We start from the raw sequence: 23,830 nt of genomic DNA, 5'->3' as shown, positions 1-23,830 counted from the left end.
GAGGCGCCCTCACTCTAAATGCTGTTTGATAGAAATAATGACACGTTTGGTTTGAACTTGCACATGTTTATTACGGTTTTGTTTTTTTGTTTTTTATCAAAGAAAAGTCCAGTAAGCATAAAGACTGCATGGTCATTCGTATTACATTCTGAGCTATAAAAGTTTCACAAATCAAGGTCGTTTTGTTGAAAGGAAGCATATGTACATTATGAATTCCCTGATTTCACAGAGTTTTGCTTAGACCTTTTGATTTAGTGCTCACCTCATTGGACGCTGGCTCTTAACACAAAACCTCCAGCAGGTGCTAAAATCCAACCTGCAACGTGAGACCACACTCCACCAACAAGCATGGACAAGATTCAAGCAATCCGAGATTAAAAACATGACTTGAGAAAGCAACTATGATCTCAGAGAGTGCTTCAGAGACGGTCTGTCGAAGTTCAATTATTAAAATGTCATCAGATTACACTTTTTCAATTGTAAATTGGTGTAACGGGGACATACAATAATAAGGTAAATTGACTTAAAAACAGCCTGATTTCAGCAAGACAGAAAATAGGGGGTAAAATGTGTGCTATAAGTCTTGACTTGCAGTATTTTGACTAAAGTCAATGTTATTTGGTCAGCAGGGAACTGCTTTGTGAAAAAAATGCAAATTATGTCTACTTGGAGTGAAAACTCCAAATGTGTCTTTCTTTGTCCATTTTTCCAAAACGGTGCTTTAATTTTAAGCAGGGATATGAGGTGGCTTTCCCCATGTCACTTGTAAACGGATCCCACATTTTTGTTTTTGTATTTACATTGTACACAGCATAGTGTTAAAGCCACTGATGTCATCATTCTCATTGCCTTAAACATTGCTTTGCTTTAAATTAATTTTTGTTCAGATGGGAAAGACAACCAAACCTTTAGGTCACAACATTTACACTCCTGCCCCCACCCGATCCTCGCCCTCTACATTGAACACCCACATACCAAAAGAAGGCACCACAGCAGCTAAACACACCCATCGACTGGTATTAAATAAAACCATTACAAAGAGCCTCATTCACATCACAGACTACAGTAGAAAGAGTGACTACGTGTCACGCGTGGGCAGAAAACAGTCTCTCCTCCTGCCCTTTGAATTGAAGCAGCAGGTTGTGCAGTCCCAAATGATGCCTCACTTGCACTACAGCAGATTGATAGAGAAGGGGCGCTCTTGCTACATTATAATGAGTCACCATCACACATGCTCCCCCACCTTTTGTCTCCAGGGTCTTGCTACATCTTGCTGCTCATGCAGCTGTAATCTTGTTGCGCAGGATTCCCTTTTGTCCAAGCGCGCATGGCTAAATAAAGTAAGATGATCGGAAACCCCTGTTAAGATTTCTGATCTGTACGGCCACTTCCAGAAGGATGCTGCACGTTCTCAGCGCAAATCAGGTTAGCAGCGACAAGCTCCAGGGAGGTGCTGGATGTGTACATCAGGACTCCTCTGTTTCGATAAACACACCCAACGTGTCTGCACGCTTTAGTTGACTTTGTCCTGGAAGATGTAAAGGTTATTGGTGGCTGCTACGGCAATGATGTTCTCGTGCGGGTGCCACGTCGTGTGAAGGATCTTCTTGCTGAAGTCTAAGCTGTCCACGCTAATCTCATCCTTTCGGCGTTTGCCGCCCACGCACACCTGTTGGAGAGTACAGCCAATGAGGAGGAGGAGTTTGAAGGCCTATACATACAGATGCCAAGCACAATATGATTTGATACAAAACAGAGTAGGATCAAACACAGTGAACGAGAACCACCCACTATAAACAAAAATCTGCAAAGTAGAAACGATATATGCATATTTAGTAATTTAAATACCAACGTATCGAAATTCCCAATGTATAGTGTTTCTTGTTGGCCGCTGGAGGGAATGGGTGTATTGTAGGTTAATTAGGAGTATAGTTTACCTTGCAAAGCAATGCAAATTCTCCATCTTCAGAACCTACACTAACCACTAGAGATGCACCGATCCGACTTTTTCAGTTCCGATACCGATACCGATGCCGTTGCTTTGCGTATCGGTCGATACCCGATACCGATCCGATATTATGGTTGACTTAACAAGCTACATAACTCTACATGTGGAACAGAAAATACCAAAGGCAATGGCATCAGGCAGACTACACAGTTCTTTGCTCTAAATTAGGGGTGTCCAAACTAACGGTCCAGTTTTTATTGGCCCGCAGCAAATTCTGAAAACATAATTGAATATGGCCCGCACAAGAAGCTTGAGCTCAGCTTCTCAGTTTCCACACTAGATGGTGTATTTGGACTGTGTGGTTACCCGTACTGGGGGGTGGAGCTAGAGGTATGGCGGGCGGATGGCATGTTGTAGCTAGGAGAGACTGCGGCTAAAAAGAAACGAACATCAATACATGATTGACTCACTGCTTCCCTAAAACCTGGTCGTCTTGTCAAGTTATTTCTCATGGTATAGAGAAACATTACAGATAGAGCCCGCCACACAAAGCGTTTGACGTCCCATTAACACCCCCCCGGAATAGAAGCGAACACGCAGCGTTTGACATCCGATTAGCCGACCGCCCCCCCCCCCCATTCGGGAGAGAAGCGAACGCGCAGCCTTTGACGTCCCATTAGCAACCCGAAGAGAAGCGAACGCGCAGGGTTTGACGTCCGCTTAGCAACCCGGGGAAGAGAAGCGAACGTTCGCTCCATGTTTGCATTTGTTTAGAAAACTCTCGTGGCATGCGGCACACGTGCTGCTGACGTATGACGTAGCCCGCGTCCCAATAAATTAAGGAAAGTATCGGCTCACAGATCGGCTGCATTTTCCGATACCCGATCCATCTATTTTGTTGATATCGGGGCCGATATCCGATCCAGATATCGGATCGGTGCATCTCTACTAACCACTACACTAATCATGCATAGCAAAACCAAAGTGAGTCACGGTTGCGCATGAATCTCCTCTAGCATTGTGGTCCAATAAACAATATTAAAGCTTTTTAAACCCTCCCCAATCCTTTCATAAACCTTTCTTATTCCCTTATTAAGCATTCCCACACTATTCTGTGCATGTATTGCACATTTACAGTAAATAAAAGAACAAACACGTGATATTGTCACGTCCCGACTCCTTCTGCACCGGTTGGTGCGTGTGGCCGGCTGTCACCTCCTCTGCTTGAATCAATCACGTCCACAATGATCCACATTGCTCGGAGTCATACCCCGCGCTATTAGCGCGTATTCAAATGCCGTTCTCCCATCACTTATATACCCGTGAAGTAACACATTTGCGAAAGGTGAAGCGCGAATTGGCGAGGGGTCACTGTATTTGCTATTAAAAATATCTGCAAACAGTGGAAATCCGCAATATAAAATAGAGAACAAATTAAACAAATAAAAAAATGAATAAAAATTCCGAGACCGCAGCAATTCCCATGATATGTTATTTTGCGTAGCCCGTCGTTATGTTGTAAAACATAGCTCGGATTAGAATTTTAGATTAAAATTTGAAATACAAAGTGTGTAAACACAAAGTAGGCCTGTTTTTTTTTCATTTGATCCAGAACTGCTCATGTTCTACTCACTTTTTACTACCGTGTACGTATAGTGCGCCCCCATGTATAATACGCACCCTAAAAATGGCATGCTTATGCTGGAAAAAAGCCTGTACCCATGTATAATACGCACCCAATTTTTATGAATTTTTAAAAAAATATTGTTTTTTATTTTTTATTTTTTTTTAAGTCCCAATGATCGTCACACACGCAGGGAGGCAATGGGTCCCATTTTTATAGTCTTTGGTATGGTCTTAACTAGGCTGGATGTAAATTTTTTTGTTGGCGTTGATTTCTCCGACTGCCCGTAAACGCCCCACCACCGCGCTCCGTGCGCGCACGGGAAAGACGCGTGCGGACGTGAAAAAGGCGGCTCTGTATGGGAGAGACGTTGAAGAGGAATAAAAACACCCTTGGAAACCAAAACTTGCCCCTCGTCGTGACTCGGAGCCGCAACAAATGTTTCGGATTTGTGTAGGGTACATTGTGACAGACAGCAAACGAGCAGGTGATCGAGCAAGCGTCTGATACGAGAGCATTGCGGTCGCATGGAGCGTGTTTGAAGTGAACAGCAGAGAAGAAAGGAACAAGGCAAAGTGTTGTGAAATAAAATATTACCTGTATTACGGATTTTGTTATTTGCCGATTGAAACTGCTAATTAAACTGTGAATTGAAACTAATAGGTGGAGAACTGAACTCTCGCTCTTTATATAGCTGACGTGTCTTGCGCATCCGTTCTGCGCATTTGTAATGGCGGCCTCCGTATAATATCCGGTTTGCGTGTGTGCGCGTGTGCGTGTGTGCGCGTGTGTGCGAGAGCGAGAGAGAGCGAGAGAGAGAGCGCGAGAGAGAACGCTCAACCGTAGCGCGCCGCCGACCGCCCAACTGCCGTCGCTGAAATTTAGAAGATATTTTTAAAGTCCTGATGTACTTTCTAAAATTTAAGTGGACCTCAGTGCGCACTGCGCAGGGAGCTTAATTTGGTGCGGTCGGCAACCGCAGCGCGCCGGGCGCTCACTGTCGCATTGCTTAAAGAGCGCCTTTGTGTTTTAGGATGAACAGCAGAGACCAAAGGAACAAGGCAGTGTTGTGAAATAAAATATTACCTGTAATACGCATTTTTTTATTTGCTGATTGAAACTGCTAATTAAACTGTGAATTGAAACTAATAAGAAGAAAACAACTCTCGCTCTTTATATAGCTGACGTGTCTTGCGCATCCGGTCTGTGCATTTTATTTCACAACACTTTGCCTTGTTCCTTTCTTCTCTGCTGTTCACTTCAAACACGCTCCATGCGACAGCAATGCTCTCGTATCAGATGCTTGCTCGATCACCTGCTCGTTTGCTGTCTGTCACAATGTACCCTACACAAATCCGAAACATTTGTTGCGGCTCCGAGTCACGACGAGGGGCAAGTTTTGGTTTCCAAGGGTGTTTTTATTCCTCTTCAACGTCTCTCCCATACAGAGCCGCCTTTTCCACGTCCGCACGGCTCTTTCCCGTGCGCGCACGGAGCGCGGTGGTGCGTTTACGGGCAGTCGGAGAAATCAACGCCAACAAAAAAAATTACATCCAGCCTAGTTAAGACCATACCAAAGACTATAAAAATGGGACCCATTGCCTCCCTGCGTGTGTGACGATCATTGGGACTTAAAAAAAAAAAAAAAAAAAAAAAAAAAATTTTTAAAAAAAAAAATATTTTTTTTTGTACCCATGTATAATGCGCACCCCAGATTTTAGGACAATAAATTAGTTAAATTTTGCGCACTATACACGGAAAGAAACTGTAACTTTTGCAAATGTCTACAAGGGTAAAGGATATTGATTTTTGGTCAGGGTTCATTCAAGGTCGCAAAGATGTTCACTAGACGTGCGGCAACAGTTTTAATGGTTGTCAACAGGAAAAGATAAGAAACAAGAAACAACAAGAAACACTATATGCTGGGAATTCTAATACGCTGGTATTTAAATTACTAAGTATGCATATATCGTTTCTACTTTCTACTACTACTACGATTTTTGTTTTTCGTGGGTGGTTCCCGTTCACTGTATTTGATCCTATTCTGTTTTGTATGTATGTATGTATTGTCACAAGGAAATTTTGAATGTTAACCTGACAGTAACCCAGACAAGAAAAACAGTTTAATGGTTGCCGACATTTTTTCTTGTCACAAGGAAATTTTAAATCTCTAACTTACAGTAACTCAGACAAGAATATTTATTAAAACTATTGGCAAGGTTAAAAACCAAAATTGACTACTCAGTCTTCAATCCCTTAGGTCACAGCTTTCAAACTCAAGGCCCGGGGGCCAGATCCGGCCCGCCACATCATTTTATGTGGCCCGCGAAGACAAATTGTGGATCAAATGTGTCAGGACTAGAATTGGAAATTGTCTTCACTTTCAATATCTTTTTTTTAAAAAAAAAATTTGACCAGTTTTTATTCGTCTGATTTGAAAACGAGTTATTTGTCAGTTTGTTTTGCAGCTTTTACTGTATATAATATGAGGTGCTCATACATTTATTTGGGTTGACAGTCATAAAAGAATCAGCACACAACACAACATTGTGGCTTTGTAGTAAAAGAGCACATTATGAAGCATCAAATATGAGAAAGTAGACCTCGGACTGTTGAGCAGCTAAAGCTGCATAAGAGTCTGAGGTCTACTTCTAGGATGGGAAATAATTCCACAAGTTCCCAAACGGTTATTAGATGTTGTTGAAAGCAAAGGTGTTGCAACAGTAGTATACATGACCCTGTCCCAGTGATTTTTTTAAGGCTGCTTGCATCAAATTCTACAACGATATTTGCCCCCAAAAAAACTGAGTTTATCAGCTTGAGCATTATAGGATTTGAAAATCACTGTAGTTTGTTCTTATTGGAATTTGGAATTATGGCTTGTTGAACTGAGAAATGTAAGGGTTATCCACATTTGAGTCCATAAGGCGTTTGTACCTTGCGAGGCTTAAGAATGGCTCTAGGTTTGCTGTTCTCTCTGGAGGCTTCCAGCGTGACATCCCGTTTAGTGTTACGGTCAAACATTCGGAAGAAGTTGTTATACGAGCCGGTCATTATGACGCTGAGTAGGAAAGAGAGAAGAATGTGAGTGGGATTTACAGTCCGATGGGTGGTGAATGTTTGGATGGGTCATGGAGGGAATCTCACCTGTCTGATCCATTCCAGACACACTCAAATTTGTCAAAGATGCAGTCGTTCTCATAAAGGGAGCAAAGTTTGCCTCGTAAGTAGTCATGAACCTAGAAAATAAACACAACAATTTTAATTTTACGATTATCAAAGAATACTCCCATATCACTTGATATGACTGCATACACTGAGGATATTCAGTACTCTCAGGTGATGTGTGATATAACCGAAACAGCCATTCTGTTCATACGGTCACTGTTAGCACCACTCGTCATCTGTTAACTTGTGCGGCAAATGGCAGTTGAATGGAAAACCTACTTCCTATTAAGAAATCCTGCTTCATACTAATGTAGCAAGCAGCAGGATCAGCCTTTGACGCAGTTACGACAGCCACCAAAGGGAATTTGATGACCAGAGCAAGCCGGTTAGCTTTGCGCGAACTAGCAAATAGAACAACACCAGCATGAATTTAAATGGGCCAAAAAAATTACCACTTCAGGAAATGGATTGAGGGTTAAATCAAACAACCCTGGGATTTGCTGCAATCCAGTGTTTGGTGAGGGATTATGGAGATTAAAGCAAGTCATTTTAACCTAAAACTAATACGTACAATTGAGGCAGGCGGTTGCCAGCGTAGACATCAATGCATTGTGCTTTTACAGCGATGGTATCTTTGTTAAAGGCCTGATTATAAAATGACACATTTGGCTTATATCATAGCTTCATGCGAATCCGCGTCGCTAAAGAATTCACTGAGTTTTAATGGCCAAACACAAACACGAGTTATTGTACAGCTATGGCCTTCTTTGTAACCTTCTTTGACTTCTTCTTCTTCATTTTCTTCTCTGTCTTCTTTAGATCAGCCACAAAGAATATGAACCACTAAAGACATCACTATTTAGCAACATCAACATGTTGCCGACACGGATTCGACCGTAATGTAAGCTATTTGGAATTAAAACAAAAAACAACAACCCGTAGTCAGAATATAAGAGCAGCGATTTGTTTAATGATTCAATTAATATGTTTTCAATAAATAATACATTTCCAAATAATTTAATGTCTGGCTTTTTAAAACGTTTTGGGTGATGTATGGTGTAAAAAAAGCGCTGTATAAGTCTTCTGTAATTACTACCGTATTGCATTGATATAAGATAATAATAATAATAATTGTCTTACATTCGGGGTCTAGACATTATACCCATTCACAACGCTAGATGGGGGCAGATATCTTTAAAGCGAATGCTGAACTTAACTCCCCAGGCCAAAGCGAACCACAATCACGAAGAATAAAAATAAAAATAGCGGTAGCACGAAGAAGAAAAATAAAAAATAGCCGTAAGAAAGAAAAGAGAAGAAAATAAGAGAAGAGATAACAGAAAATGGAAAAATTGTTAGAAAGGTTCCTATATTAAAATGTTGGACAGTTACGTCACCGCGCCTTAAGTCTCAAGTGAGTTACATTATTGGAGCTTGTGCGCAGCGGTAAGTTAAAAGTTGCTGGTATCGACTGAGTGTGTTGCTGTGATCGTGTGCGTCTTTGACACAGAGTGAGTACCGAAATTTTCGGACCGAAAGTCGCACCGGAGTATTAGTCGCACCAGCCATTAAGTGCCCAAAAAGTGAATAAAAACTTATACTATAAGTCGCTCCGGAGTATAAGTCGCATTTTGGGCGGCAATTTATTCGACAAAATCCAACACCAAGAACAGTCATGAACGAGCAACAACAGGCTAAACGATAGGTATGCTAACGTGACATAAACACAAACTAAGAGCTGAGAACGGCCCTGACGTAAAATTCAGAGTTATTCAAAAAACTATTACATAAATAACAAGTTAATGAAACCATCTGCGTCACTCCAATTCATTAAATCCATCAATCGTCCTTTGTCAACAATGCGTGCGCGCCGCTGACGGCTCTTGCAATTCAAAATATTCCACAGGCCCATATAACGATATATAAATTATATATCAAATAACTATTATATAGGCGGCTCGGTAGCGCGCTGGGTAGCACGTCCGCCTCACAGTCAGGAGGGTGCGTGTTCGATTCCACTTCCGGCCCTCCCTCTGTGGAGTTTGCATGTTCTCCCCGGGCCCGCGTGGGTTTTCTCCGGGCACTCCGGTTTCCTCCCACATTCCAAAAACATGCTTGGTAAGCCGATTGAAGACTCCAAATTGTCCCTAGGTGTGAGTGCGAGTGCGAGTGCGAATGGTTGTTTGTCTCCGTGTGCCCTGCGATCGACCGGCAACCGGTTCAGGGTGTCCCCCGCCTACTGCCCGCCAGTGTCCAGCACTCCCGCGACCCCCGTGGGGACTAAGCGGTTCAGAAAATGGATGGATGGATAACTATTATATAAGCAATAATGTTATCAAACAATCTGTGCACTCTAAATCATTAAATCCATCGATCAAATTCCTCGTCCTTTGTCGACCGCAACGTCGCGTCAGCAGCGCGGGGGTTGTTTACATAAGATACAAAGATCGACTCGTCCAGGGACGGTGGATGGGGCTCGGACAATGTCGCGCTGCTGTCGTCACTTGAAATTCAAATTACAGTAATCCCTTGTTACATTGCGGTTCGTTTATCGCGGTTTCACTTTTTTTTTTTTTTTTGAAAGTTTTTGAAAAAAAAAAACATATATAAGTCGCTCCTGAGTATAAGTCGCCCCTCTACCCAAACTATGAAAAAAGAAACGCGACTTATAGTCCGAAAATTACGGTATATACATTTCAGTGTCACTACTGTCTACTGTGTGCCGTTTGTCTGAACGCGGTTTGTTTCGTGTGTGCGCCGTTTGATTGATAGCTTTGGCGTGCTCCTTTAAGTTTTCCTCGAATCGTACAAGTAGCCGTTATGCAGGGCCACGTCAACTAACGGTCGCCAGCAAATGTATTTTGTTGTCTCAATGACTTGTGTTTGGTGTGTTGCCGAGAGTGTTTCATCTTCAGTCCAATGTCTCTGTCAAATAGCTTTATTTTTCTTGGGCTAGATGCACATGAAGGTGCACTTCGTTTATTTGTAATGCTACTGTTACTCTCCTCTCTCGCTCTCTCTCCCTGTCTTATTACTTACAACACAAGTGACAGTTTTGAATTTCTTTTCACCAATTTAGATGGTTGAAAAGGCACTAGGGACAAAACAGCTGGTCAGTTTACTTTTGTCCACAAGTTTCCACTGTTCTGGAACAAATAACAAAAGACATTGAAAGTTCAGTTTTCAACGAGTACTTCAAAAGCTTATAGTATGAAGCCAACTGGCATTCAATTTAAAGCCTAGTGAATATAAATGAGTCAGTCTTGAAAGCTACAATGTGTTTTTATGTTCACGTCAACTTGCTGAAGTATAGCCACACTTTTGCACAGCGCTGCTTCCCAAGAAGACAACCAAGCACCCATAAACTGCAAGTCCACACGCTCAACTCCAAATAATCCCCCCATATCTGTTGAGGAGGGCGATACGGGCAGCAGGTGGAAAGGGAATTGAACTGAATCATCCCTGGAGCCCTGCAGACCTGATCAATCATGATCTGCCCTCAGATAGCTTCTCCTTGATCAGGCAGTGTGGATGTGACCCAAGTGACCCGCCACAGTGGGAGGTTTTGCCCTTTAGGTTGAATCAGTAGCATCGCTATCTGTCTTCTCACAGGACGGCAGCTCAATAAACACTCCCGGCTTGATCGCTAAATATGGTGCAGTCATTGCATGACAGTGAAACAGGATTATGTTGAGCCATCGGCCCAAAATCAATACGTGGTGATTGCATTTCACAGCGATATTGACATGGTTGTGGGCATGCATACCTGGTACGTCTCAAGCGGCTTGTTTTCCATTTGCAGGTCCCACACCTTAACAGTGAGGTAGTCCCTCGTCATCAAGTAGCGGCCGTTGTGGCTGAACTTCACGTCTGAGATGGACGAGATGATTTCGGAGAAAAAGGAACGTGTGGCGGGATCCTCCGGCTCCTCAAAGTCTAAACAAGACCCAGGAAAACAAAAACCAATATTTGACATTGAAGACATTGAGATTTCACTGCGGAGGAGTCAGATGCTGACAATAAGCGCACAACAATGCCGGGGTATTCTGCAGCAGCTGCATCCCCTCAGACTATGTACGCGCGCGCGCGTGTGTGTGTGTGTGTGTGTGTGTGTGTGCGTGCGTGTGTGCGCGGGTGTGCGTGTGCATAGGGAGACAGCCAAGGGTCAACATGATGTAAATATTGGTTATGATTCATATTGATTCTGGCAGCAGCTCATCTGGACGCAGGGGATGAGATCCAGACATTCCACTGTGAGCTGTCAAGTTATTGTTATTCGCTGTTCTTCCTCCTCTTCTTTTGCACTCCCATGTTTCCTCACCTCTCTCTTCTTAATCCCCCCCGGCCCACCACCACCATTATGATCCACCTCCCGTCTCCCTTTATACTACGATGTGCCAGTGGGGAGTCTAATGAAGGATGCGGACTGAGAGATAGAAAAATGATCGGGTGAAGGGGGGCTTAGAAGGGGATAAAAATAAGAAAAAACAAATCAATGTCTAAATGTTGGACCATTCGAGCCCCACTGGATTTACGCGTGTGTCAGTGATGCATGTTTGTATGCATGTGTGTGCGTCCCTTCCGCCCGGCGCCCCCCTCTAGGGGCACATAATAGGCTTCCAAGGGAGTTGGGAGGGAGGGGGCTGGTGGCCCTTCTTATTTCAGTACTGAGACTCACTATCTTTGGCATTTGCTTCTCCCTCTGTTCATCCTTCCATTCATCTTTTGGCTAACACTGATTAATTTCACCTCAGTGAGTTACGGCCGTGCGTATGTGAACGTGAGCACATTATGATTAATATGCTTATTTATTTGCCATACTTGGAAGATTATTGCATGGAAATACGGCATTCATGAGGCTACATATGGATTTTTATCATAGGGTCAATGTTACTAGTCCTGGCCTGAGGCTAACACCCACCTACAATGCATGTGTGGAGGCTCTTTGTGGCGCACAGTCACTCCATGATCCTCACAATTCCAACATTTCCTACTGAGCAGAAAAGCACCGTGCATCCCAACAGGCCATGTTAGTTAACACATGCTCCAGTCAATCCATCGGAGGAAACGACGGACATGATTGGACAATAAGGTGTGTCCACGAAGGCTAAATGTGGTTCCTCTCAAGCTATTGATTCTTCCGCCCGCTTAAAATGTCAATGTATTCATTATTCATTCAATTTAGGTGCTTGCATATGATGTTAAGCCTCAGAGGCTTGGCCATCCATTGTTGGAGACACACACTGGGATTCATTGATGGGTTATCAGTGGTGGCATATTGAACAGAGGAACGGCTGCGTGTCAGTCACACAAAGCCGAGCTGAAAAAATGGACTGTCAGAGTGCGTGCTTTTCTCCACTCACTTCCAGCTTTTTATTTAGCAGTACACAATAACTTGCAACAATATAACGCCACGCACACACACAATAATGTATGTATGTGTCTCACTCATTTCACACAGTATTTCCTGTGTCTTAGCTGAATCAACTAATTCCCTACTGTACGCTCTTCTAATGAGTCTGTGCTCTCTATCTCCTTGCTTATTGTTTGTATATCTTCCTGCACTGTTTTTCTCCTTCTTCTATTCTTTCCAGCGGACATTTTTTTGTTATTGGGCTTGTATCTCTTGTCTTGAGTTATTCTCTGTTCAAAGTAAACAAACTGTTTTGACCATAGAGGCTGCATTGGTTGTTGTTGTCTTGCCTCTCTGCCCCGACACTAGAGGATTTGATTTTACAGCTGTCAACCACCTCTTTGGGGGGGGACTCCAAGTTTTTGGCATGTTGAAAATCGACACTGTGGTAATTGAAATGTGCTGAATGTTTTCTATGACAAATGTGAAAGTTGTTTGGAATCTGTTTTGTTGAATGTGTCATTGGGAATGAAAGGGGAACGTTTTGGTGGGGATTTTGGTTGTGAAAATGTTGATTTTGGCGACAGTGGGAAAGTGTTCCAAAAGTAAACTGAATAAGCTGAGTGTTTAAATTTCAAATGGGAACAATGCAAATATTTTAGTTGAACGGCCCAAATTATGGGGGGGAATTTTTCATGTGAATATTGAATTTTGGGAAAACTGAGAAAAATAAGAGCCTGTAGCCATGAATGGTTTGGAATATGTTGAAACAGCAAGTATGTGAATGGATGGATAATGTGGATGTAGAAGCATGTCAAACAATGAGTGGACAAAAAAATGTACCGTATTTTCCGCCCTATAAGGCGCACCTAAAAACCTAAATTTTTATCAAAAGTCAACAGTGCGCCTTATAGCCCGGTGCGCCTTATATATGGATCAAGTGATGAATTTGTTGATCCATACTGGTTGTACACAGTGCTCTGCCAAAATGTTTTAGTACGTTTTAGTACGACTAGTAAATTACAAGGTCGCATCGCTTCCCAGCATTACGGTAACTGTAGTCAGGGGGCGTCACCGAATAGCTGTTGTACCCGCGAGGCTATTTCATTTCAAAATAGGCTGCTCCGTTAATGTTTCGAGTAAATCTACGGATCGATATGGAAGGGAAACATAGGTAAGTAGTACCAATGCGTTATATCGAACTTTAGTCAGTTCTGATCATTTTATAGGAGATCGTTTGAGAGACGCGATTGTTTACACTTTGCTGAGGCTCATGGGAGATTGCGAGCTGAGGGTCATGTTTTTTTGCGGATGGCTAATGCTATAACGATAGCTGCTATACGCGCGAGGCTATTTCATGTCAAAATAGGCTGCTCTGTTAATGTTTCGAGTAAATCTACGGATCGATATGGAAGGGAAACATAGGTAAGTAGTACCAATGTGTTAGATCGAACTTTAGTCAGTTCTGATCATTTTATAGGAGCTCGTTTGAGAGACGCGATTGTTTACACTTTGCTGACGCTCATGGGAGATTGCGAGCTGAGGCTCATAGGAAATTGCGTATGGCTAATGCTATAACGATAGCTGCTATACGCGCGAGGCTATTTAATGTCAAAATAGGCCGCTCTGTTCATGTTTCGAGTAAATCTACGGATCGATATGGAAGGGAAACATAGGTAAGTTGTACCAATGCGTTAGATCGAACTTTAGTCAGTTCTGATCATTTTATAGGAGCTCGTTTGAGAGACGCGATTGTTTGTTTACACTTTGCTGAGGCTCATGGGAGATTGCCAGCTGAGGGTCATTGGTTTTTGCGGATGGCTAATGCTATAACGATAGCTGCTATACGCGCGAGGCTATTTCATGTCAAAATAGGCTGCTCTGTTCATGTTTCGAGTAATTCTACGGATTGATATGGAAGGGAATCGTAGGTAAGTAGTACCAATGCGTTAGATCGAACTTTGGTCAGTTCTGATCATTTTATAGGAGCTCGTTTGAGAGACGCGATTGTTTGTTTACACTTTGCTGAGGCTCATGGGAGATTGCAAGCTGAGGGTCATTGGTTTTTGCGGATGGCTAATGCTATAACGATAGCTGCTATACGCGCGAGGCTATTTCATGTCAAAATAGGCTGCTCTGTTCATGTTTCGAGTAATTCTACGGAATGATATGGAAGGGAATCATAGGTAAGTAGTATCAATGCGTTAGACCGAACTTTGGTCAGTTCTGATCATTTTATAGGCACTCGTTTGAGAGACGCGATTGTTTACACTTTGCTGAGGCTCATGGGAGATTGCGAGCTGAGGATCTTAGGAAATTGCGGATGGCTAATGCTATAACGATAGCTGCTATACGCGCGAGGCTATTTCATGTCAAAATAGGCTGCTCTGTTAATGTTTCGAGTAATTCTACGGATCGATATGGAAGGGAAACATAGGTAAGTAGTACCAATGCGTTAGATCGAACTTTAGTCAGTTCTGATCATTTTATAGGAGCTCGTTTGAGAGACGCGATTGTTTACACTTTGCTGAGGCTCATGGGAGATTGCGAGCTGAGGGTCATAGGAAATCGCGGATGGCTAATGCTATAACGATAGCTGCTATACGCGCGAGGCTATTTCATGTCAAAATAGGCCGCGCTGTTAATGTTTCGAGTAAATCTACGGATCGATATGGAAGGGAAACATAGGTAAGTAGTACCAATGCGTTAGATTGAACTTTAGTCAGTTCCAATCATTTTATAGGAGATTGTTTGAGAAACGCGATTGTTTACAGAGGGCTCGTTGGTTATTGGCTAGTGGGTGCAGACCGCAACCCTAGTCAACCTCAGTTTGTTGCAGTAAAGCTTCTATTTTATGCGCCTTATAGGCCGGTGCGCCTTATATATGGACAAAGTTTTAAAATGGGCCGTTCATTGAAGGTGCGCCTTATACCCCGGTGCGCCTTATAGGGCGGAAAATACGGTAATAACACTTAAATGGCGAAAGCATTCACGCAATTTATACAACACTGCATTGGATGACAATATTACAACAAATTCATGTCAGATTATCTTGCCATTGTGAAAACATATCCGTTCAACAGTATATTTATTATTATAGCTTGGAACTTACTGCATTGCTCCCTGAGATGTGTTTGAAAATAAATATGCCGTGTCATAAAATATCAAACAAAATACCTGGCAATTAAAGTCAACCCTTAGTGTATTCAGCATGATTATATTTAATCCAATTTGTGAACTGTATCTCTCTGCTGGTACTCACATTTGCAGTGCTTGTCACAGAGTGCAGCTTGCCTCATGTCGCAAAGTCTTATTGAGCCTTTGCTGCTGCTGTATGCAAAAGTGTGACAGTGTTGGGGATGAAACTCTGCTGAGGTGATCACTTCAGTCAGCTCCTCCATATTAGCTGGTTTTATGTCCACAATGTCTGAAAAGGAAGATCTAAGGAAGAACTGCAATTGCTAAGCGAGAGCTTCTGTATAGTATTAAGTTAGGAAGCTGAACGAAAGCCAACATTCGAAACTTAGCGAGCAAAGAGGATACTGAAGCTGCGGTCAGTGATCTCCAGATTCCACAGGTTCACTCGGAGGTCATCGGTGGAGATGAACGTCTGGAGGTCAGAGTTCACAGAGATGGAGTTGATGTGGTAGGTGTGGGCGTTGCTGAACACTCGCCTGGCTGTGGCTTCAACCATCAGATCCATCGGTTGCAGCACCGGCACCTGGAAAGATGGAGAAACAAAAAAAATAACGGAAAAGACATGTTATGAAGGCTCACGTGTGGTCAGCATCACTGACCAGTCATGTTCTCTGAAGCTAGCTTTGCTGATCTGTGTTTTTTCTTTTCTTTTTCAAATTGCAGACGACGCGTGCAAGTGTGTGTGTGTGTGTGTGTGTGTGTGTATGAACCCCAACCTTGTGTTTGCATGTGACATTTAATGACGGGCAGGGAGCCATGCACGCGCTGGAGGCAACTATTTGATGAACTGTATTTATCAGATCTATCAGATTTATCAAATATAATAATCTCCTATGATTTATGTGTGCACGAGGAAGTAAAGGGTGCAACGTTAGAAGAGAGAGATACCCGAAGGGTGTCAATAAGTGCCGCTGAGGAATGACAAGTGAAAAATAACGCTCGTGCAACCACAATCACACATACTTTGTATACGCACACACAAACACGCTATGCATTCAAAGATTCCCCAGCCCATGTGTGACGGCAGCCCCCTTTGGCCAGATAAAACCCAAACAAAGAAAGAGGGTAGGGGAGAAAGCGGGTAGAACAAATCGACAGCTTCTTCCCTCCTTTTCTCTTGTCCGACGCTAGCACTGACAGAGAGGCGCGCCACCTCAGCGGGCTGCTGCATCTCCACGGCCGTCACTTCATTTCCATGTCTTTCACTGGCTGTCCAGAGAGACGTGGGCCACATTAACCCACAGACACCCTACGCTGACACTTACACTATGCTCAGCTGGCCCGTACCACTTCTCAATAAACTTCCTCCTCATAGAAGACTACATGCAAGATTTTGCAGTTTGCTCAATACAGCATCATATCACTTGGAAGTGTATTTGTATATTTTTAAGCACTGTATGCTCATATTTCCCAAATATATGGTATGAAATTCCAGCTACACTCTACCGCCAATGCCTCTGCACATGCAAACAAGATTTCCACAGTCGCAGTCTGTCCTCTATGATCCCCTAGCAAGCCAGACAAAGAGGTGCAGACACAGCACTAATCTACGATGACACACACTGTCCTACGTGAGTTCCCTCTCATGATGAGAAAGGCAGCAGGGCAGATTACAAGAGCGGTGGTGAAAAGATGATTCCTCCATGGTCTTCCTCAATGCACATATCGATCATTCATTTCTTGTCTTTTCACTCTCTGTGACCAGAAAAAGGTAAAGTGTAAAACTAAAACGTGTAATTTGCCCTTAATTCTTTGACATTTTGGTGTAGATGTAGAAAGAGTGGATTAACCGGAATGTAGAAATATCGGCTAAAACAAACAAACAAACAAACAGGTGAACAATCAGATTTTCGCGCACGAGCTTACTCGTAGTGATGTGATGGTGAACGGGTCTCTGATGCGCCCGTCGTCATCCTTTAGGTTGTAGCCCTCTGGCCGTTTGTCCCGTTCACTGATTTTCCACAGCTTCACCGTTTTATCTGAGAAATGAAAAAAAAATAATACTTCAAATCACACGGTCGCATGATACAGTCAATCTTGTATCCAAGACGGATCTGCGGGGGTTGGGGAATCCAATCTGGCATGTAGTGCAGGATGATGAATGGTGGCGTGGAATGTGATATCACTGATAGCAATCTACAAGTTGACGACATCCTCCGCCCTAAAAGAGCCATCTGGGCGCATTCCAATTTTGCATTCCAAACATCAGTTACATCTCATCTTCTCGGTCCAGTGAGAAGATGGTGGCAGCGCAGCAGTCAGATTGTCCCTCGTTTTTTTTTTTTTTTTTTTCAATATCTGTCATGTATATTGTGTCAGTGCGGCGGTGCTATCGCCGCAGGACCCTCTGCCATCTGCTCCACCCTCCGTCAGCGCTTCCGTAGCAACCATGCATGACGGCCGCAATCTGCAAGATGTCTCCTCCGCTGATGTTGAGGCGCAAGTGCAAAGATGATATGATTTGATATGTGCGCGTGTCTCAGTGCACTGCTGTAGTCATGCATGAAACTCTCAATTTAAAGCCTTCTGTCGGTGGCACGCGCTTGACCGAGTGGAACACAAACACGTTCACACCAGCAGGTGAGATCATTTCTGTGACATTAGTGTCACCAACCCTTTTTGTTTTGACTGGAATGTCAGAATCAATAACTGACCATTAGTTGAGAGCAGGAAGTAGGCGGCGTTCTGCTGCGGAAGCCATTTGATCTTGTTGATCTTCTCCTCTATCTCCAAACTCTTCAGGTAGTCAAACTCGGGCTCATGGCTCTGGAACGTGCTGTAAACGTTGTACTCCCCTCGACGCTGGGGCTGACTTTTACTCTGCAAAGTTGAAAAAATAATATAAAAAATTAGATTGACCTTTTTTTCTGTAGATTTCAAGTGACTACAAAAACGACATTTTGCAATGATCAATTAGGCTCTGCACTTGATCAAGCTGCAAACAGCAAAACCTCTTTGTGATATAAGATTCATGCAGATCTAGATACCAAATATTATCAACTGCACAATCTAATGAGATCGACGCAAACAAAAAAGAAGTATGCATTTTTTTGCGATTGTTCTTTGTTGTTAATAATGCTAAGCAACTTAATGTCTTCCAGTTGACATGATCAGTATGTTTTTCCTGTTCCCTTTTTCAAAACAAGTTTTCTGTTTGGGATTAACATACAGTCTTGTTGAACTGAATTTGTATCATTTGAACTGCGCTGATCAGGGCTGTGGACTCGGTTCGGACTCGGGGACTCGGTCGGACTCTGTCATTTTTGCCGGACTCGGTGCTGATTTTGACCGAGTCCACCGAGTCCGACAATAAAAAAAAGAGGCAAGACGCAGCCAGAGAGTGTCAGGTTACAGTCAGCGCGGTAGGAGTTGGAAGAAGCAGTAAAAACTCCACCAAACTCGTCGTAATGACCCGTGATATATGTTATATCCTTACTATTTTCCAGGTTCTTAGATAGCAAGAATAGGTCGGACAACGACGTGAATGATAACTGCTTTATTCCTTACTCACAGTGCATTCACAGGGCGTACCACAACAACACAGAATGCCCATCCCACTTCCGGGGTTTTTCTACTACGGAATTTGAGCCCAAAATACACAACATCTCTTCCCCTCTTACAATGAACGTGCTATATGCACCTATAACTTGACATCTTCAAGATCTATCAATAACTACCATTAAACAATTATCATATATGGTCCAGACAATTATGACAATAATATTCCCATGAAACCTTAACTTTGGGTGAGGGTGGGCTACCTCGAATTATACCGAATTATAGCGAAAAACTAATGTTGTACGGCGTCACCACTATGTTGTTTTCAATAAAAACATGAAGAACTCACGTTTGCGTCAGTCAATTTTAATTTTTATAAAGGATTATTCTCATTTGATGTCTTTAAATTCATCCGCGTTCTGCCATTGAAGCGGGGTGCATTCAAAGACCAGTCGTCCAGACGAGTCCACAGCCCTGGCGCTGATTATCTGACATTCTTTACAAGCACTTTGTGTATGTTTAATATCAGCATCTTGAATTTCAGACATTGCTGTCAAGGTATATCCAAGTACCACGATGACCCGTGTTGCTTCCTACCTCCTGCTCTCTCTGGAAGACAACCACTCTGCCTCCTTTGTCCCCGGTGGCCAACAGCTCCCCCGATGAGTTAAACTCCACTGTTGAGATAATGTCAGCTGCAGCGCAGAGAGAGGGAAGAGAGAAATGTCAGTATGAATGTGCACAGGGCGCATCAGCCTGTAAAACAACAAACATGTGCATGAGAGAGTACAGTAATTTTGAAGAACTCGGGCATTAACTCGCAAAGGACATATTCAGACACCCTCAGGCAAAGAGAAAGACTAAGTCAGTCATTGGCTGATATCCTAAAGATTATTTCTGGAATAAGAGCCAAATGGGTTATAAAATTATACTCTTGTGTTTTGGAAAGGATGTTTGCTGTCACACTAACAGGTCTATGCTTTTGCAAGTCCCTGATTTCAGCCCTATTGCAGCTTCATTGAAGAGATATCTAGTAAGATGTGCATCATACACGTTATGTCCACCTGCACATTTTAATGAGAGTCAATACAAGATTTATTATAGCTTTCGCAGACAAAGGGGACAAGATAGGAAATGAAACTGATTTTTTTGTGAGACTTTTTAATTTGGAGAACTACAAGTGTGCAGTATGCCCTTTGGGCTGGACAGATTATCGGCATCAAAACTCACTCAGCTTTATGCCATTTCTAACTAGGGTTCATCATTCTACGCCTGCAGGAAAAATAACCCACACCTCACCTTAAGGTACAGTCGCTTTTCCTCTCCTAAAATATTTGTGGTGTGCTGTGTGATGGTCAACAGCCCAGAGGCTACTTTTGTAAGTGTTGCGCACATTGCACAGCAGAGGCTTCCTCCCTCTTTAATTATTTTTAGTCAGAGGAGAACGCGAGACAAGAGCTATAGTTGTTTGGTATCTCCCCACACCCTCTGTGGACCTGCTTGTGAACAGAAAAGGGGGATGTTGCTATGGAGACCATTTCCATATCAAGCAGCAGTCATAGTGGTTGTGTGTCATCCGTGCGCGCGCCAACAGCGCTCAGACTTTGTTGCTGATGCGAGCTGAAATTCAGCAAGAGTGCAGAAATAGAGGGAAAATATTCGTATCCAATATTATGCCAGCGTAGGATTGCTGATGTCCTCGCAAGACACTACTTGCAGACCAGTTTATTATGTGTGTGTGCGTGCGTGTGTGTGGGTGTGCGTGTGTGTGTGCGTGCGCGTGTGTGTGTTTCCATGTAAATCTGGTCAGCATGATGGAGAGGCTAGTAAGAGACTAGGAAGGATAGCTTCACGTGTGCAATATAGTATCTTCGTAACGTGCATTGCCTTTTTGAATTGCACGTTTTATTGTTAAAGCCTATTCAGACTAGACTAGACTAGACTAGACTAGACTAGACTAGACTAGACTAGACTAGACTAGACTAGACTAGACTAGACGGGGTAGGAGCAAGGCCCCAATCACATTTCAATCAGGAAACTAACATTTTGCAAAATAACCAGCCAGTCACAGATGTGGTGCACAAGTGGCACACGCCCTAACAAATGCTCCGTCTTTGTGCATCTGAAGGTCGCCACCTCAAACGCACACACACACACATGCACAAACACACGCACATCAAGGTTTTCTTTTCAACCCCTTTAACGCTCTCTCTCACTCCCCCAGTCTTCCCCTGCTCCTCCTCATCATTAACCCATTAAGCCACTGAGGAGAAACAGTAATTGATGAACGCCATTGAACAAGTTTACACACCAATACGTACTTCAGTCTTTTCATAAAACGAACAGACAGCAAAAGTCAGTGAAGCAGAAACTCAGGATGAAACCACTAAATGACTTTTTTCCCTCTCTGCATCCAAATGTATTCAAAGCAGACAAGATTGATTCTATCTCAGGCACTGATGGAATTCGTACTTGATTGGCTGAATCCTAAAGTTATTTATAACCTTGTCAAATTTTAAATTACCGTTTTTTTCCATGTATAATGCGCCCCCATGTATAATACGCACCCTAAAAATGGCATGTTGATGCTGGAAAAAAGCCTGTACCCATGTATAATACGCACCTAAATTTTGACTCCTACTCCATAAACGTAAAATTATTTCAGAAAAAAGATCATCGTTGGGAACAACCGGATGTTATTCTGCCGGTCAGTATCACTGCGCATGCGCTAGCAAACCCGATAGCGAAGAAATGTTTCGGATTTGTGTAGGGTACATTGTGACAGCAAACGAGCAGGTGATCGAGCAAGCGTCTAATATGAGAGCATTGTGTTCGTATGGAGCGTGTTTGAAGTGAACAGCAGAGAAGAAAGCGCATCTGTAATGGCGGCCTCTGTATCATATCCGGATAAAAAAAAATAATATTTTTTATTTTATTTTATATATATATATATATTTTTTGTACTTATGTATAATGCGCACCCCAGGTTTTAGGACAATAAATAAGTTAAATTTTGCGCATTATACATGGAAAAAAACGGTAAACAGGATTTTTATTTGCTGAATGGCCATATTGTGGCTCCACAGAAAAGTGGGAAAACAATAAAACTGGGTTGTATTTCGATCACTATTTTCGTATTTTACTGTAAATTCTGTATATATATATATATATTTTTAAAGGACAAATGCTAAGAACATTAGGAGATGTTTAGCAGTTTAGCCCCCCCTAACACACACACACCAACTCCACAAATTACTCATAATTTAGCCAAGTACTGACTAATGTCAACTTGTAAACCTTGGCAATATTTTGCAATCATAATCATGATGGGTAAATTGCAAGTCAGTAAATTCTGATTTGTAATCATCTGTAGGTTCGTGGGAAATTAACAGCATTGGTGATGATTCTGAGCCTCACATATAATTCTATAGTGTACTCACACATCCACACTTGCGTGGTTTGTCAGCACACCACAACCAGATTAAGGCTATAAATTGTGTCCAGCCAGGTCTGACATGGACAGATCAGTGCTTCTGTCTTGACGTAACACACATCCATCACCAGTAATAGCGTCGGCCTGCCGCTGTGACCTGACAAGCCACTATAAATCTCTTCTTGTTTCCATTCATCAGTCTAAAATCTGCCTACGCCGACCATTCGATATGGAATTGCGATTCCTAACTAACTAGATGGAAATATAGATATGTATTATTGATTCTCAAATACAATAAGGAGCCAGGAAAATAAGCAGGGTGCTGGGTTATTGAATGTATTTATAGACAGCAGTGTATGCGGCATCCATCAGGCAAACAGAAAAGGACACCACACTGAGAGAATTGTTTGTGATGGAGAGGAGGGAGGGGGAAGACTGATCCAGTGTGGGTGGAAGTGGCTTGTTGCATTAAGTAGGTCAATGAATGCTCGCACAGATCCTCTCCTTGGTACATACCCAGATGAAAATAGTCACACCCTGGCTCACATCAAGACAACCCTGAAATCCAGATCAGAGTGGAAGACAAACCGATCTTTGAGCCAGTCTCACCCCGAGAGGCTTTGCTGCTTGAGACCACGCAGTCCAAATTGTGCGGCTGCACGAGAAGTGATTTTGGTTAAGAGAGCATCATGGAGTTGTGTGAATGCTTTGTTATAGACGTGGTGAGGGCAGGATTAAACCGCTTGTGTTGAGCTGCCGACGTCAAAGGATCAGACTCGTGGGGAAGATTCACGTCACGCTCTCTTTCCTTTCACTATGACGACCAACAGTATGCATGTCGTCTTCTTTGATCTATCGAGGAGCACATGAATGCAAGATACCTCAAAATAGGAAAGCCCCCTGAAAGGTTACATTAGTTAGAAAATGAACAAAATTTGGGGGAAAAGTAAGTTAGCCTGAAAAGTTGCCCCAAAAACCTGTGTTCTACGTCATTGCAGCTCAGTTCTACAGGGGAAGAAATGTGTTTTGCTTTTTAGTTTTGGAACATCAATTTGCATGCGAGCATTGAGTCTATCTAGACTGACGCTTGGTTTGAATCATTTAAATCAAATTCTTTTAGAGGATTTTATGGTTTTTGCAATGTTGTCATAGGATTCTCTTTCTGCAATACTTTTAATGTTTTATACAGTGCACGTCTTGTACATTGAAGTCCACGTCTTGGAGTATACCGCAAACATTAGCAATTAGTAGCTCATTTGCTGCACTTATAATCAAAAGGTAGTGTGTTTTATTGATTTGGTAAATTATCATGGTTAGCGTAGCCCTTCTCATTTGTCATTCAACTTAATTGCAATTATTGACAGCAGTGGTCAACAAGTGTTTACAAAATGTTTTAATCTGAGTTGGAAGTAAAGTTATCTCAATGTTTTTCTCCGATTTCAAATTTGCCCTTGAGTTTTCTCTCCGACATCAAGTTTCAATAATAATAATAATAATAATAATAATAATAATAATAATAATAATAATAATAATAATAATAATAATAATAATAATAATAAGCAGTCAAACAAAAAATTTAAATATCTAAAAAAAATGCTTTGGTACAAA

General features: G+C 42.5%; 1 protein-coding gene across 2 annotated transcripts in view; it reads right to left on the bottom strand.

The window, feature by feature from the left end:
* Window positions 1-62: 62 nt before the first annotated feature.
* The window catches only part of LOC133161945 (serine/threonine-protein phosphatase 2A 55 kDa regulatory subunit B beta isoform), a 55,354-nt gene continuing 31,586 nt past the window's right edge, over window positions 63-23,830 (bottom strand). For both annotated transcript variants that reach the window (XM_061290700.1, XM_061290708.1), the window contains exons 2-10: window positions 19,387-19,484; window positions 17,946-18,111; window positions 17,158-17,270; window positions 15,637-15,814; window positions 15,356-15,520; window positions 10,507-10,676; window positions 6,720-6,811; window positions 6,510-6,633; window positions 63-1,669 (exon numbers count right to left, since the gene is read on the bottom strand). In XM_061290700.1, the coding sequence (XP_061146684.1) occupies window positions 1,514-1,669; window positions 6,510-6,633; window positions 6,720-6,811; window positions 10,507-10,676; window positions 15,356-15,520; window positions 15,637-15,814; window positions 17,158-17,270; window positions 17,946-18,111; window positions 19,387-19,484 (1,262 nt within the window). In that variant the 3' untranslated portion in view covers window positions 63-1,513. The remainder of the gene's footprint in view (window positions 1,670-6,509; window positions 6,634-6,719; window positions 6,812-10,506; window positions 10,677-15,355; window positions 15,521-15,636; window positions 15,815-17,157; window positions 17,271-17,945; window positions 18,112-19,386; window positions 19,485-23,830) is intronic.

The sequence above is a fragment of the Syngnathus typhle genome, linkage group LG1 (assembly GCF_033458585.1).
Source record: "Syngnathus typhle isolate RoL2023-S1 ecotype Sweden linkage group LG1, RoL_Styp_1.0, whole genome shotgun sequence".
In the NCBI taxonomy this organism is placed as follows: domain Eukaryota; kingdom Metazoa; phylum Chordata; class Actinopteri; order Syngnathiformes; family Syngnathidae; genus Syngnathus; species Syngnathus typhle.
Note: the sequence above shows the minus strand (reverse complement) of the source record. Positions and strands in the feature narration are given on the sequence as shown.